The sequence below is a fragment of the Diadema antillarum genome, unplaced genomic scaffold, assembly GCF_040938485.1.
Source record: "Diadema antillarum isolate AM-2024a unplaced genomic scaffold, OU_Dant_1.0 scf00000010, whole genome shotgun sequence".
Lineage (NCBI taxonomy): Eukaryota > Metazoa > Echinodermata > Echinoidea > Diadematoida > Diadematidae > Diadema > Diadema antillarum.
Window position 1 is genome coordinate 1,520,085 of NW_027270899.1, and position 18,271 is coordinate 1,538,355.

At 41.5% G+C, this 18,271-nt stretch overlaps 1 protein-coding gene across 1 annotated transcript in view; it reads left to right on the forward strand.

The window, feature by feature from the left end:
- Positions 1-18,271, forward strand: part of LOC139720018 (prominin-1-A-like) — a 322,225-nt gene that overhangs the window by 62,522 nt on the left and 241,432 nt on the right. The window contains exon 4 of the mRNA XM_071631397.1: positions 6,606-6,811. Within this exon, the coding sequence (XP_071487498.1) occupies positions 6,606-6,811 (206 nt within the window). The remainder of the gene's footprint in view (positions 1-6,605; positions 6,812-18,271) is intronic.

Below are 18,271 nucleotides of genomic sequence, written 5' to 3' on the forward strand. Positions count from 1 at the left end.
AAAATTGAAGACTTTTCTTTTCGATATTTAACTGATTGATCAATTGTGTACATGTATGTGTTATATATCCCTCATCTGTCGTTATTTTGTTTTCTTCCTACCCCCTTAATGTAAGTGTGATTTTTACAGTTTTGTAAAGCGCTGTGATACTTGTTTACTGGCAGGAGCGCTACACAAGTACCTACATTGTATCTTTTTTATCTTGAGTGTACAGTACATCACAAGCTTTCTAATGACATTTAAATCTAAAAAGTTGATTCATTGATTAAAACAAACTGTTGAAATTCATAGCATTTCAAATTACCTTCCCTCTCAACAACAATATTCATAGCACACTTGCATTCAGTGTGAAATTTAGGTATCTTGAAAATGTTTCATAGTATTTGTATTCAGTCTTTTCAGGCTCTAATCTTTGCAGTTATGGTCTCATTTCTACATCGTTTGTGTATTGAATATACTTGTTTGAGTGAATGTTCCTGTGAATGCATCGTGATACTGACAAGAATTTTGTGGTATGAACAGTGCTCACCTGGTAATCAGGACCTGCTTTAACAGGAACCTTACTTAGTGCAAAAAAAAAAGTAAAGTAGCAATTTTTTAATGTGATATTCCCACTGCTTAATCAGAATACAAACCACTCTCTTGGGACAGATTTTGTCTTAAACACTTCCGTTGTCCGTCATTGTGTAGATACTTAAAAATAATCACAGGGATTTCATTTTCTTTAATACAAGAAGGGTTATTTCAGCTTTTACTCATGTGCTCTGCCTCCTTTAATGCATAAGTGTATGTGCGAAACCAGTCAAAAAATCTCCTTTGTGATGTCAGCACTTACAGTCAACGCAGCTCTGTTCTTACTGATTCCTAATAGTACTCTGGCGAAACTCACTCATGATATGATCCACGTAGTAGATAACACTTTATGATGTCATCAAGCAATTCATCATCACATGCTGGCTGGAGCTCTATACATGGCACCTACCTACGTACAACTACATCTGCACCCGACTCTCACAAGTGGCTCCTACGAGTAGCTGTTTACATGCATCAGTAACCACGTGAGGGATATTGACTGGTCTTAAATTCTCGGTGAAATAAGGCTTGTCTACCTGTGCATGCGAAGACTGGATCCGGCGGACTACGTGGAAGAAACCACCGTATTGGTTCAACGGGCGGGAGGGCAGATACAGCAAAGCATTGTGGAGTGCAACAAGGGCACAGTAAGACACATAAGACACTGATGGCCATTCAATGCATCCTGACTTATCTCACACCATCTTGATTAAGTCTTGACACTGGAAATAGATAGTAAGGCTGACGACCCTGCGCAACTCACTTTAATCTCACTTTAATCCAATTCATGCGCAAGTCACAACTTCACCCATTACCATCCTAATCATTCCATAGATGATACCACTACTCATGGGCACATAGAATGTGTGCACTCTCTTGGACCATGCCGGGACTGAAAGACCTGAGAGAAGGACTGCACTTATTGCTGCAGAACAAGCAAAGTACAGGGTACAGATTTCTGCCCTAAGCGAAACACACCTTGCTGATGAAGGTCAACTGGATTGGCTGCAAACAAGATGAATGTCGTGAGGCAGGAGTTGGATTTGCCATTAAAGGTAACCTAGTCGGCAAGCTGGCTGTGCCCCCCAAGGTTATCAATCATCGTCTAATGACTGTGCGACTCTCTCTTGCCAAAAAGCGGTATGCCACAATGATCAGCACCTACGCACCCATGATGACCAGCCCTGATGATGTGAAGGAAAGGTTCTGTGAGGACCTGCAAGTGACCATTTCCGACGTGCCCAAAGCAGAAAATCATCATCCTTGGTGACTTCAATGCTAGGGTCGGCACTGACTATGCATCATGGAAAGGAGTCCTAGGGGAAAATGGTCTTGGCAAATGCAACAGTAGGGGCTTATTGCTACTGGAAACCTGCGCTGCACACCAGTTACTCATTATCAGTACAGTCTTTCATCTGGCCAACCGTAACAAGATGACATCTGTGTATCCTCTCTCGAAACACTGGCACTTGCTGGATTCCATCATCATCAGATAGAGGGACAGGCAAGAAGTTAAAGTCATTGAAGCCATATGCGGTGCAGAGTGCTGGACAGATCACCGTCTGTTGATCTCAAAGCTCACTATCAAGATTCAACCACGCAGACGTTCCCAGGGAAAGAAGGCATTGAGATATCTAGATGTTTGGAAGTTGGAGAGAGATTATGTCAAGCAATCACTCATTAAAGAGATCGATAGCAAGCTGCAACAACAAAGTTTCACCTCACTGAATGTCACATGAAAGCACCAGAACTGGTTCATTGACAACAACAAGTGCATTCAGTTTTTGCTGGAAGAGAAGAATGGCCTTCACCGAGCATACCTCAACGACCCAACATCAGCGTCTGAGACAGCTGCTTTTTGCAATATCAGAAAAAGCGTACAGCTTGAGCTTTGGCAAATGTAGGATGCATGGCTAAGCAATAAAGCTGATCAATGAGATCTGGTCTTATGCTGATCGCAAAGACATGAAGAATTTCTACAGAGCACTCAAGACTGTATATGGACCAACTTTATCGGGATCTTCCCCCCTCCTCAGTGCAGATGGAAACGTACTGATCACGGACCAGAAAAGGTTCTTGAATGCTAGGCAGAACACTTAACCCGTTGAGGAAGAGTCCCAAGTATACGCGGGCAAGTGTCTATGGGAAATGTGTGTTGTGGGTAATTCCATGAAGTTGGGGCACAAAGTGTGACATTTTAGCATAACTCAATACTAATTATGCTATACATATATTGTTTATAGGCTTTACATTTGTATTAAGACCATACAGTTTCCTGGAAATTTTGTGCCATTCAGACTCAATTTTGATGAAGTTATTAAAACGGTGTCCTGTAGCATCGTGACGTGTCCATGTAGCATCATGATAGTTAAAATCTGGTCCTAAAAGACAAATTAATGCAATTAGCTTGACCAAAATTTGATATAATATGCATCATTACTAGATTAGTCAGATAGCTAAATATCTTAACTCTCCTTTCCACAGTTTTACTTTTACAAGAAAATGACACAATGTGTCACTGCTTCGCGGTGTCCACCAAATGTCACAAAAAGGAAACACCACATAGCATCGTGATACATTTTGTAATTTTCTTTTAAAATCAAAACTGTGTACAGGAAATTTGAGATATTTAGCTATCTCATTCATATCTTGTAAATATGCATATTGCATCAAATTTTGGTCAAGCTAATTGCCATAATTTGTCTCTTAGGACCAAATTTTAAAATATCACGATACTACATGGATACGTCACGATGCTACAGGACACTGTTACATATTGTTTTATAACTTCATCAAAATTGAGTCTGAATGGCACAAAATTTCCAGGAAAATGGGTGGCCTCAATGCAAATGTAAAGCCTACAAACAATAAATGTATAGCATAATTAATATTGAGTTATGCTGAAATGTATTTTTTAAATATCACGATGCTACATGGACACTGCCCCAACTCCATGGAATTACCCTTGTAGCAAAATCAAATTGTCCTCAACGGGTTAACCCTAAAAGGGCCGGGGGGGGGGGGGGGGGGGGGGGCGGAATCTGCCCCCCTCAACGTTTCGCGCTATAATTCTGTTACGCGAGAAGGCCTCGTCGCGAGGCTTCTTGACTTTGTTTGTTCAAGTCTCGCGCAACTTTTGAGACCAAATTTGCGACGTCCGCGCATACTTTTGCGAAGCCACGCCCATTTTTGTAACGGAATGTCGCCCCAAAATGGGCACAATTTTGTGATTTTGTGTACATTTCCTATGGAAAACAGTGCTCTGTCGTGAAAGTCATAAAAACCTGATTATTTTTACAATTAATCACTTTCATCGATTAGTTTTGTGCTAATTATGGTAGAAAAGTGGTCAGTGACAATTTCCAATGAAAAACAAAGAAAAAACAAAAGTTGAGAAACCAGAAATACATAAGAAATTCTGAAAACAATAAAATACATAAGAATTGAAATGAATTTTGAAAGTTTTTGTGATGTACAATCGTTGAATATGCTGAAACAGATTTACAGACCAAAAATTAGACTCTCAATGCTTTTAATTAGGCTAAAATATGATCTTGAGCTTAATTTGCATAATTGATTAATTAAAATTAGAAATTGATTTTTTCAAAAAATCTTATGACACAATCTTGTAGATTATGATGCAGGTCTCACGCATGCAAAATTTCATCGCGATCGCGCCACCGATCCATCCCCCCCGGCCTGAGCATAGCCAAAAAAGCCCGGCCCCTTTAGGGATTAGAAATGTCCTCAACCCTCCATCTGCCATCAGCAAGGAAACAATCACAAGGCTGCCCTAGGTTCCAATCAACTACTCTCTTGCAGATATCCTTACAGAAGCTGCAGTGGAAGAGGCAGCAAAGCATATGGCTTGTGGAAAAGCACCTGGTGCTGACTCCATCCCTGCAGAAATCTATGCCTTGGTGGCAAAACGGTGACTGGAAAGCTGTCTGAGCTATTCCAGTCTATGTGGAACCAAGAGAAACTCCCGGAGGAACTTAAGGATGCATCCATTTGTACAAGTGCAAAGGAAATCAACAGGTGTCCGACAACCACTGGGGCATCTCGCTGCTTTCTGTAGCCGGGAAGATCTTTGCCAGAATTATGCTGAACCGCCTGATCGACCACTGAGAGAAAGACTAACTACCTGAAAGTCAATGCAGGTTCAGACAGGGTCACAGCACAGTGGATATGATTTTCACAGCACTTCAACCCCAGGAGAAATGCCACGAGCAGAATGCTGGTATCTACACCACCTTCGTAGACCTGACTAATGCTTTTGACACCGTATGCCAAGAAGTCTCTGGAAGATCATGGCCAAGTTTGGCTGCCCTGCGAAATTCATCTCACTGGTCAGACAGTTCCATGACGGCATGCAAGCTAGTGTGCAGAATGACAGTGAACACTCAGAGCCCTTACCTGTCACAAACAGTGTGAAACAAGGCTGCGTCTTTGCCCCAACCCTGTTCAGTATGATGTTCTCAGCCATGCTGACAGATGCTTTTTGTGAGGTGACATCAGTGTTGATTTCAGATTCAGAACTGATTGAAAGCTCTTCAACCTACGGAGACTGCAGACAAAATTGAAAGTTCAGGAGGATATCGCCCGTGACTTTCTCTTTGCTGATGACTTTGCTCTGTATGCTAGTACCCAGACGGACATGCAGGAGAGCATTGACCAATTCACCAATGCCTGTGAAGATTTCAGTGTGATGATAAGTATAAAAAAGACCAAAGTGATGCATCAGCCAGCTCCTGCAGTTCCCTGCACAGAGCTAGCCATCACGGCAACAGCGTGAAGTTGAAAGTAGCAGACAAATTTGTTTACCTTGACAGCACACTGTCACAAAATATCAGCATTGAAGAATAAGTCTCATACAGAATTGTCAGGGTCTGCTCAGCTTTCAGCAGACTCAAAAGACAGCTTGTGGGAGAGAAGAGGAATAAGTCTTCAAACCAAACTAAAGGTGTACAATGTAGTTGTCATGCCCTCTCTGCTGTATGCCTGCCAAACATGCCAGGCAGCTGAACTCTTTTCACATGAGATGCCTCTGAAACTTGCCGCATGGGAAATGGCAAGACAAAGTGCCAGACACCAAGTTGCTTCAGAAAGCCCAGATGGAGAGTATTCATGTGATGCTCAAGCACTCCCAGCTCAGATAGGTGGGGCATGTATGTACTTCGAATGTCCGACGAACGTTTGCAGAAGCAACTGCTCTGTGGTGAACTAATGGAAGGCAAGCATTCTCAAGGAGCTCAGAGGAAACGCTACAAGGACACACCAAAAGCTTCCATGAAATGCTGTAGCATCAACCCAGACACATGGGAAGCAATGGCACAAGACTGATCTGCCTGGCGATCTGTGGTCAGCTCTGGTGTATCAGGCTATGAAGTGAGACGTGTGGAGGAGTAGGAACAAAAGCAGCAGCGACGAAAAAGCAGAGCAACCTCTCAGCCTGGTCTACCTTCTGCATTTCCATGTCCACACTGCACTAGATTTTTTAAGGTCAAAGATCGGACTGATTAGCCATCTTTGCCCTCACGGAATGTAGTGATACTAGAAGTTGTCATCTTCGCCTGCAACTGACAAACATCATCATTATCATGTGTGTGGACAGGTGTGTTTGCCAGACAGCATGACAAGGAGGGATGAATATGAATCTTGTGGATCAAACTACTCTCTCATTTTTCCTGTAACAGGCATGGTATTCTGTAGATTTATATCTGGTTTCAGAATCTTTTTGTCTCAAGTCTGTACACATTTTGCTTTTTCCATGTATCAAAATTGCCTGAAAATTTAGATTTCTGATTTTTCAATAAACCTCTGTCAATATCATCCCTGCTATAATAACTTTTAAAATGAATGAATGTGTGACATGTGTGATTCGTTACTTGTGTACATGATTTGTTGACAGCCAGTAATGTGATCACTAAACCATAATTGCTTTGTAATTGGATGAAAACCAGTACCTGTTAAAATTCTAGCATGTCTATCATGATGTGTGTATATAATGTTTTTTTTGTTCTTCTGTGCAGTATGTTGACCACACAGTCGGCTTCATGGTGATGTTTGCTATTGCCATTATTTTCATCATCTTCATGCCCATTACCGGCACCATCTTCTGCTGCTGCCGCTGCTGTGATCGCTGTGGGGCCCACATGCTACAGCGGGAGGAGGACAACATTCCTGTGAAGAGGGCAGGCTATGTGTCAGGGCTCCTTTGTGTGTCCATTCTTATGACGTGAGCTCACTCTTTGTTGTCATTCGTAACTTTCTTAATTAATTCATGAGCAGTCAAATGTGTACTGCTTTGTCAGAAGGACTCAAATGTACAGTAGCAATTGTGTAATAGGCCAAAAATGATAAGAGATCACTTCCAAGATTTAAATCTCTCTTTTTTTTACAACAGATTTCACTCCCTTGACATTGCATCTTTTCATGCTAGAATCTTTTATGATATGCTTGGACCCAAACTCTTTCATTTTCCTGCATCGATGTCTAAAACTGAGAAGTAAATCTGCATCATGATAAATTCTTACTGTACATATATCTCTATATTATTTCATTCCTTATGCCACCCTCTGTCTAGCAAAATGCAAACTGTGGGGCAGAGCCAACTGGTCCCATCTGCCCTATCCCAATAGGTAAGCACTGGTTGACATGTTGCTACCCATGCAACTCCTATAGTCTAAGGGGTGTCCTGCCCCCTCTGACCTGCATACGCAAGTTTCCACGATGCACCCAGATCCAGTTGTGTCTTGCATGCATCATAATAGCCCATGTGTGCCTACTTTTTAGCAGACACCCCATGCCTTATTCCTTCTGGTTTTCCTCATCCATTCTTGGACTTGTACTCCCCCCTCCCATTTTTAGCTCACCTGAGCTGAAGACTCAAGTGAGCTATTGCGATCGCTCGGCGTCCGGCGTCAGTCGTGCGTAAACTTTCTACATTTTCATCTTCTTCTTGAGAACCCCATGACTGACTTTCACCATACTTGGCAGGTGGCATCCCTAGGGGGATAGGATCTCAATTTGTTCAAATGGGCACCATGGCCCACCTGGGGGGCCCCCAGGGGGCCCAAACCCTGTAAAATTAAGGAATTCTTAAAAATCTTCTCTAGAACCAGAAGTGATAGCTCAGCTTAGATAATACTATGAGTTAGTACATTGATGATTGTAGCTTCAAGTTTGTTCATGGCGTTGGCGGAATCAGGGATGCCCCCCCCCCCCCCCTTGGGACCCAGGAGAGGGGATGGGGAGAAGTCCTACAGATGTAATGGAGCCTGAATTGTACATGTTCATCTTCTTCTTGAAAACCTCATGATGAATTTTGACCAAACTTAGCAGGTAGCATCCCTAGGGTGATAGAATCTTAATTCCTTCAAATGGGCTTCATGTCCCTCTTGGGGGGCCCCTAGGGGGTCCACAACCCCCCCCCCCCCCCACATTAAGGAATATTTCAAATCTTCTACCCCAGAACCAGAAATGAAATAGCAAAATTAATACCATGAGTTTGTACATTGATGACTTTAGTTCCAAGTTTGTTCATGGCAGATCCAGGGCTGCCTGCCCCCCCCCCCCCCCCCCCCCCACCGTGGAGTTGAGGGGGGGGGGGGGGGGATCCATATGCAGACCTAAGTTTCCAATGATCTAAGCTAAGAGTGTGCAAGAATGCATGGAAGGTGAAATTGCGATACTCAGGTGAGTGCGTGACCCCCGGGTCTCTTGTTACAAATCCTCCCTCTCCCAAGCTGACCTTCCCACTCACTGAGACATTTGCCACCCACTTCCAGGTGATGTCTAATGTGTCCATCTCCTCTTCTGAGGAGAATGTACATAGCACTAAGCCTACACCATTGCCTGGGAAAGCACCAACAAGTAGCTGATTTTCCACTGCTAGAATTGCTTGCTCTTCCAAGGACAGCTCTCAACCTTGAAAACTTTTGATAGCATTGCTGCTCAAATCATATCAGTACATGGGACATTGTATGTGGGACAGGGCCTCAAGACAGTGGATGGAAACATCTCCATGCACAAAAGGGCTGGCAAGGTGTAGAAGCCAAAGAACCTTTTGTCACACACTAGATTCAGGAAGTGGCCTATCTGCACTCACATTTTTTTTTTTTTTTGAGCATTTGAGAGCAGTATGGAGTCTTCTGGAGAAGTGATTCAAAATTCTTAAGTCCTGCTGATGTGATCCACAGGCAAAACCAGCAGAAATCACAGAAAGAATGCCTGAAATGCTCATGAGCTTTCAGAGTTCAGAAACTTGCAGTCATCCACAATTATATGTGTACAGGAGAATAACTTGATGAGGTGCAGAAGTAAAGCCATAGCAGGCCTTAAGGACGTTCGTCAGTTAAAGTGAAGTCCATGTCATTTTCTTCAAACTTTCCATGCAGTAACTTTGACCCATCCGAAGCCCAAATATGTAAATAAAACCGTAGGCTCATGCTTGTTTTTCTTCTACAGGACTTTGAAGAATATGACTAATCTGCCGTCCTGTACCAAAATGATAGCATTACAGGATCAAGACCATGATTATCAACAAAATCTGCAATGACAAACTTAAATCCCCATAATTGTTCCACATTATTTTTCTCCAAATTTGCAGGAATTGCAGAAAAAGGTATCCAAAACGAGGAAAAGGTTTCAAAGTTAGGGTTTGCACTCTAATTCTTGAGCGAGCAGCGCCCTCATGCGGCAGAAAACACCGAAATCTCTCAAATCCTTCTCATCGATATTTTCTGTCAGGGGTGAGCTAAAGGACAAGGTTCATGAAACTTATGCTGTACATTCAAAACCCATGTCATTTTCACGAAACTTGACCAAATTGTAGAAAAAAAGCTTACTAATTCCAGAAGAACAATAAAAAGTGGGGGTTCATGTGCTCGTTTCTGTGCTAGCAGCACCCCATGCGACAGATGTCATTGTAAGTCCCCAAAATCTAGTCAGGGACCTATGCAGGGATGCCCTGACAGGGTGGGTTCATAAAACTTATGCTGTACATTCAAAACCCATGTCATTTTCACGAAACTTGACCATATTGTAGAAGGCTTACTTATTCCAGAATAACAATAAAAAGTGGGGGTTCATGTGCTAGTTTTTGTGCTGGCAGCACCCCATTATGATAGAAATCATCCTCGGACCCCAAAATCTGATCAGGAACCTATCATGGGGGCCCTGATTAGATGGGGTTCATGAATGTCATGCTGTACGTTCAAAACCCATGTCATTTTTTACGAAACTTTATCAAATTATAGAAGAAGGGTTACTTAATACAGATCAATTGTAAAAATGGGGGGTTCATATGCTCGTTTTAGTGCTAGCAGAGCCTCCATGCGACAGAAATCATCGTAAGACCCCCAAATCTGGCCAGGAACCAGTGCACGGATATACCCTGCTAGGATGCATGAATCTCATGCGGCTCACTCAAAACCCCATTTTCTTTTTTTTTTCAAAAAAAAAACCCCACCAAAAAACGTGTCATTACTACAGTGATATGGTGAAAAAAAAATTTTCAGAAAGGAAGGTCCATGTTCGTTTTTGTTCTATTTCCCCTAGACAGCCATGATGTTATTATGTGGACGCAAGCGGAAAACTCCACATTGACATGTTTGTGTGTTTGTTTGTTTGTTTGTTTTACCCACTTGCTGTAACCATGTGCAGAAAATGATAATGGAGGAAGAAGAATAAATATGACAAAATGGGAGTTTTGGAATAAGTCTGACGGTCCTCATTGAAAGGAAAAAGAAATCCTAATGATATATAATGACGTTGATTGTAGATTGCATGTGTTGGTTGTTGCAGTGGGTGGTAAAGTACGTGTTGTAAATTATGGAGATGTACCTTGAGTACTCCCCCCACCAAAAAAACAATATTCTTTGATTCTCCTTTTTGTTACACCAAATTTGGCAATACAAAAATAATATCTGAATGGTGAGAGTGATAAATACTTGTTTGATAATACTTTCGTGACCTTGTATTATGTAACCAAAAATTAAAAAAACAATATTTTGTATTAGTAATGACAAGTTTAGATGTAATTTCGATTTTAACAGAGATACTAAGATTGTTTTAGTTGTGAGACCTAAAGATGAAATAATTATGTTTATTGTTGTTGTTGATGTTGTTTTTTAACACCTAGTCTAGTAGACTAGGAGTCCCCGACTAGAGCCTATAGGCCCTAAGTACCTTAGCACTCAGCTTGACCATGTTGATGAACAGATAATGAACTGCATGTCACAAAACAGATCTATGAATTGAAAATGGAAACAGCTCAGTTCCACATTCCAAGCTTCCCGATTCCGTCGATCAGTGCTGTGCTGCCATGACCATGAATATGCGGTTCGGACCGCTTAACTTTGCGTAGCACGTACAGATTGTGACGCATACAGTCGGCACGCGAGCGAGGCCACCCAGCGCGTCCGCGGTGGGGAGCTGTTGGGTATCCGTACCACACTCGATCTACTAGCAGCTGCTCAGCTCAGCTAGCTCAGCTGCGTGTGCTTCTACACTCTTTGTTACGTCACTGCCAACCTGTGCAGCTAGGATGCGCACAAACTCAACTGAGGAACGTCCTTAAAAATCCAAAATATGCTTGGATCCAAGCAGGTAAAGCAGCAGGAGCTGATGGTATGTATCTCAAGTTCCTGAAGAACCTTGACCCTAATGCTGTCAACTGGCTGGCTTCTCTCTTCACAGTCATACACTCCACTGGTTTTTGTCGAGCCCACCAGAGGTGAGGGGAGACTAGGGGCTCCGTCCGTCCATCCGTCCATTCGTCCATTCGTCGACCATCCGTCGTCCGTCCGTCGTCAGTCCGTAACGCTACAAAAACTTGAATAACTCTCTACCGAGGACTTCAATTTCAATCAAACTTGGAGGGAAGAGTGGTTATACAAAGTTACATATTTTACTAAACATGAAGGTTACCTCAAGGTCAAAGGTCACAGGTAGGGGTCAAGGAACTTTAGGGCCCAATGTTAAGTTTTTACAGCACGTTTTGATTATGGCTCATAACTTTTGATGTATATTTTAGTTTGTGACCAAACTTAAATGGTAGATGTCCCTTAGGAGTTGAAGGTCACCACAAGGTCAAAGGTCACAGACAGGGGTCACAATTTTTTATACCCCCATCTCACTAAATGGCGATTCCACTACGATCATCAAAAATCGACAAGGCGCGGCGGATCGTGGCTGCATCGCTTTAAATCTTCTCCATCGTATCTTGAGCGGTTCAGAAGCGCGGAGGGTGGCCACCATCGCCATGGTCGGCGACCTCGCTACGGAAGTTTTGAACATGACCAAAACTTCCGTAGCGAGGTCGCCATGGTTTTAGAGCATATCACAATCGCCTCACGAGGGCATTAAAGGCGCCACATTCGTAACTCGGACGGGGTAGCAACGCGTTAGACGTAACTCAAGCGCATCGAAAGCGGCCCCCATTGCCCATGAAAATTACCACTTTTACAGCAGGAACCAACCATGAACGAAAGAAAGTGATGCACAGACCAGGAAGGTGGACATGGAGAAAAGTGTATAAAATTCATTTTTCCACGTACACTCAGTATGAATCTACTCTGTTGATTAAATTGTTTGTTTGTCATATACCATTGCAAGTCAATGAAAGTAAATTAAATTGTAATTTTTTTCAAATATATCTTCATAAAATTGTCTCGTAGGATACGATTTATAGTTTGCTCGTAAGCCGGTTCTTTAATATTATATGTGACCCTGCACCTCAAAACAAACAAAAAGTCGCCAGACATTAATTTTTAGTTAAGACCATATTCTGAAAGAGCAGACTTTAAGCTTTAAAATGATGTATAACTCAAATCAAATGGACTAATATCTAAATATTGGAAAGAAAGCACAAACTCAGGAAAAGTGTGAACTGAGAAAAGAGGCTCTGAAGTACAGTGTCTATTCAAGCGCTTAATCTTTACCAAACCATGCTGGCTGTGCGATGAATGGGACAAAAAACAGGAAGTAAACCACCAGAGTAACAACAATGAAGGGATTATCAGATTAAACTGAAATTAAGCATGCCTCATTAACACATTCTGTCCATAATTAATGCCAACTTTCAAAGCAGTAGCACTATTCTTTCAAAAGTTATTAGAGTTGAAAGTGAAGAGTGTGGACAAGGTTTTTCAGAAATGAAAAAGGGATTCTAAAGACACACCTAATCACACTATTCTCCCAAAAATGTTCGAGATAAACTGCTAAAAAAACACACTTTCCTGCCCGTTTTATGATACCAAATTTTAGCATAATGTAAAAGAAGACCCGCTCTTTCAGAAAATATGAAAAAATCAAGTTCGGCTAGGTTGACCCATTTCACTTATTTTCAGTCCTCACGCAAAATCAGTGTGTGCGACTTTATGTTCGTTTTGAGATGCACGGTCACATATGTGACAGTGCACCTCAAAACGAACAAAAAGTCGTCAGACATGAATTTTGAGTTAAGGGCAGATTCTGAAAGAGCAGACTCTAAGCTTTAAAATGATGTATAACTCAATACAAATGGATCTTCCTAACCCATCTAAATAATGAAAAGAAAGTACAGTGCTGTACACACTCTGAAAAAGTATTTACTGAGAAAAGAGGCTTCAAAGTTTAGGGTCTATTCAAGCGCTTAATCCCCCGCTCGGGGCTCCGTGCAATGAATGGAACAAAAAACAGGAAGCAAAACTCCCTAGCAACCACTATGAAGGGATTATCAGATTAGGCTGAAATTTTGCACAGTAATTAAGGACATGCTGTCAATGAATGGTACCAACTTTCAGTACAAGAGCATTTTCTTTTCAAAAGTTATCAGTGTTGAAAGTGAAGAGGCTTTAAGGGTTTTTAAGAATTGAAAAAGTACCTCAAAAGACATAGCTAATCACATGATTCGAGCTTGCAGAGCATGCACGGTGTTCATTGTGGCCTATTTGTAGATGACTCACAGTATTCATTAGAAAAGTCCATGTACATTTACATGTACTGTTAACCAATGTCCTGTACCATGAGTACATGGGTACAAGAATTATTCATGTGTTCACTGAAATACACACACATGTACTGACTTTTTTAATTCTAGAGATATATAATTCCAGAGTTTAGTTCTCATGATAATTTTCAACTCAATTTGTGTCATATCTTGTCTCTCCCGACTCTCTCTCTCTCTCTCTCTCTCTCTTCATACATGTAGTCTTACTGGCATTTCAGTCTGTACACTGCACCATTTTTAATACAACTACACCTTACGCTGTGCATGCCTAAACAGTGGCTGCGTCAATGAAAGGTCATGTAATAGTTGAAAGGTCATGGCAAATAGTGTGACAGATGAAAGACGTTGATGATGAAAGTCTTGTAAATGTTGGAGATTTATTAGAGAGGAATTATGTGGTACATGTAATGAACATTATGTCGATGTATCGGCTTAATCATCACGACAACAAAATTGACCAAGAAATACATACATACACTGTATTTGTTTTCAAATTTTAATAACAAAATCCAAAAACAACGATGATGATGTAAATAAAACAAGAGACCCGCGGGTCTGGCGCTCACCTGAGTATCGCACGTTCACCTTTCACGCAGTCACTAATCTAAATTATTCACAGCTCTACCAAAATTTGACGAGGCATTCTCAAGTGGAAGATGAAAATGTACAATAAGGGCCCAATTTTTTCAAGATTCCTTAATTTGGGGGAATTGGGGCCCCCTGGGGCCCTCTGGGTGGGGCATGGTGCCCAGTTTGATAAATTGAGATCCTGACCACCTAGGGATGCTACCTGCCAAGTTTGACAAAAATCCATCATGAGGTTTTCAGGAAGAAGATGAAAATGTACAATTCAGGCCCCCATTTGGACCCTTCCAACCACCCCCCTCCCCCCTACCCCCAAGAGGGGCACCCCTGGATCTCCTATGAACAAACTTGAAACTACAGTCATTAATGTACTCACTCAGAGTATTATCTCAGCTCTATAACTTCTGATTCTAGAGAAGATTTTTAAAGATTCCTTCATTTGGGGGGTTTGGGCCCCCTGGGGGCCCCCTGGGCGGGGCATGGTGCCCATTTTAACAAATTGAGATCCTAACCCCCTAGGAATGCTACCTGCCAAGTTTGGTGAAAATGGGTCATGGGGTTCTCAAGAAGAAGATAAAAATGTACAATTTAGGCCCCATTAGGACCCCTCCTCACCCCCCCCCCCCCCCCCTGGGTCCCAAGGGGGGCACCCCTGATTCTGCCATGAACAAACTTGAAACTACAGTCATCAATGTGCTAACTCATAGTATTAACCTAGCTCTATCACTTCTGGTTCTAGAGAAGAAGGTTTTTGCGGATTCCTTAATTTTGGGGGGTTTGGGCCCCCTGGGGGCCCCCTGGGTGGGTCATGGTGCCCATTTTAACAAATTGAGTTCCTAACCCCCTAGGGATGCTACCTGCCAAGTTTGGTGAAAATGGGTCATGGAGTTCTCAAGAAGAAGATGAAAATGTACAATTTAGGCCCCATTGGAACCCTTCCCCACCCCCCTCCCCTGGGTCCCAAGGGGGGCACCCCTGATTCTGCCATGAACAAACTTGAAACTACAGTCATCAATGTACTAACTCATAGTATTAACTTCGCTCTATCACTTCTGGTTCTAGAGAAGAAGATTTTTACAGATTCCTTAATTTTGGGGGGTTTGGGCCCCCCTGGGGGCCCCCTGGGTGGGGCATGGTGCCCATTTTAACAAATTGAGTTCCTAACCCCCTAGGGATGCTACCTGCCAAGTTTGATGAAAATCGGTCATGGGGTTTTCAAGAAGAAGATGAAAATGTAAAAAGTTTACGCGACGACGCACGACGCACGACGCACGACGGACGCCGGACGAAGGGCGATCGCAATAGCTCACTTGAGCCTTTGGCTCAGGTGAGCTAAAAAGAGGAAGCAGCAAGATCATACCATTTGCTACATCATGATCAGCTGGAAAAAAAAAAAAATTGTACAATACTCTAATCTCATTCATGTACAATAGCAGTGTACATGTAAAGATGCATGGCAAGTACAAGGAAATTATTGCATTTGAGAATTGCTAATCTTCACGAATGTACAGATTGTACTGTACTTAACGTACTACAAAAAAGTAAAAAATTCCACTAAGATAAATACAGAAGACCTGCTTCAGAAAATAGAATGTTTATCATGTAAATGCAATGTAAGCAACCCCAAAATACAGCACAACATGAAGCTGGTGTCATTCCTAAGTTGTATAGTATCTTCTAACACAAGAGGGTAAAGTTACACGTACAAGAACATGTATAGGTACTCAGTTTTGCCATTCCAAGCTTCCAAGGTCAAGGCCTAACGGCTTAAGATATATTACTGATACAATGTACATGTATGCATACCAGACTTGCTGTACACTATGTAATTTCTTTAAATTTTCAAGCTTGAATCTCACTGGCTAAACTTCAGCATACATTGTAAAGCACAGATGAAAGAAACACATGAACAATGCAGCACTGGATAAAGCTTGTATAATTCCTTTGTACATGTACAGCTGTATGTCTTCATACTCTGAGAGTGAAGTCAAATGCCAAAGTTCCAATCTAGTTTAACAATTCCCAACTTTCCACTGAAAACAAGGTCATAACACCTAACAAAATATATGCATACAACTTGCATACCTACAGGGCTTACAGTCAAGTTTGAATCTCACAAGATAAACCTCTTGTGTTAAAATGCACAAAATGTTACAAAACCTAAAGAAAGAGCATCAGAAAAAGCTGTCATAACTAATTTGAATCTCTTCATACACTCAAAATGTAGCGAAATACAGTAAACCTCGCATGAGTCGAAGCTCTCGGGACTGACAAAAACGCGTCGACTTAAGTGAAATTCGACTCTCGCGAGAGTCGATTTTTTTTTTTCGACTCACAGTTATGTACATGTATTATAGTACATTTGCATGCATGTGTGTGTGTGTGCGTGCGTGTGTGTGTTTGCATTCAAATTTGTCTGTTCTTGAAGATAATGTTCTTATTTTGTTCTAAATTGAACATGGAATTTGTATCAATACTAGTAGTTAAACGTAGTTCTGAGAATGTCTGCGCTTATGTGGCAATGTGCATGTGCTATGTCTATGGTGCAACATAGGTAGCCATCTCTGTCAACCTACCCTGAGACACAAACACTCTCCCAGGCCCATCCCACCTCCATTGAACAAAAGTATACAGCCAGCCGGGCACGCACAAACAAGCTCCGCCCACTTGGCCTGTCACTAAAATATTAAAGCAGCCATTGGTTGACCAAGGAGTTCTGGCTTGACATGGATAAAGTATGGATGTGCTGTGTGTATGGATAAAGTATATGGATCGATGTGCTGTGTGTATACATGTATACATGTGTATGTATTCGACATGCGTGCAGAGCGGTACGGTGAGTGTGCATGCTTTCCTGCAACAGGCCAGGGACGGGGTTCTGCGACATGCCCATTTTTTTGTTCTCCTCTAAATGTAATGAGAATGCCAGACAAATCTTCGGCTCAAGTGATGTAAACTACGTGTATTTTGTACAAAAGGGACTGAATGTTTTACTTCGACACAGCCGAAATTCGACTCTCGTACTTCGGCTTATCCAAATATTTCTTAGAGAAAATACGTAGGGAAAAATCGGGACTTTTTATTTTGCTTCGAGTTAAGTGATTTTCGACTCACTCGACGTCGACTTATCCGAGGTTTACTGTAGCTGTATATGTAGTCACATGTTTAAGTCCAAACACTGTTTTGCAATTTTCAATTTTCCCGTCAAATACATGGCAAGGTCACAAGATAAACTCACAAGATAAGATTCTTGTATTATAATGAACAAACATTACAAAACCTGACAGAAAGAGCACAGGATACCAGCTAGCATAACTTCTTTGAATCTCTCCACACTCTGACAGTTTTGCATTTCCAGATGTTCTATCGCATACGTGGCAAGGTTGTAACAGTGAACAAAATATTAAAGACATCGTCATGAGTACAGTATCGGTACCTCAAATCATAAATATTCAAGTTTGCATCTCACAAGATAAACTACATGTGTTATAATGCACAAATGTTGCAAAAGAAAGAGAGTACTGTACAACTGTATCAAGAAAAGCTGGCTTAACTCGTTCGAATCTGTTTATATTCTTAGAGTTTACTTGTAGTCACATGTAAAAGTCCAAACAAAGTTTTGCAACGCCTATTAACTTTCCAACAAATGCATGTCAAGGTCATAACAGCTTGCAAAATAATGATACATGTACAATTTACATGCATACCACAAATTATATTAACACAGTCAAGTTTGAATCTCACAAGATAAATCTCTTGTGTTACAATACACAAATGTTACAAAACCTGGAAGAAAAAGCTTCAGAAAAAGCTGGCATAACTACATTGTACAAGTAAGTGAGGGAATCTTTTCATACACTCTAGAATGTACATGTAGTCACATGTAAAAGTCCAAACACTGTTTTATAATTTGGAATTTTCCATCACATACGGTGGACATGGCAAGGTCATAACAGCTCACAAAATAATGTACCCATGTATGCATACCTCAAATTAAAAACATTATAGTTTGAATCTCACATGATAAGCTTCTTGTGCTATAATGAACAAACCTTACAAAACTTGAATGAAAGAGAATACACTGTAGGATACTACAGTGTAGCTGGTGTAAATCCTTTG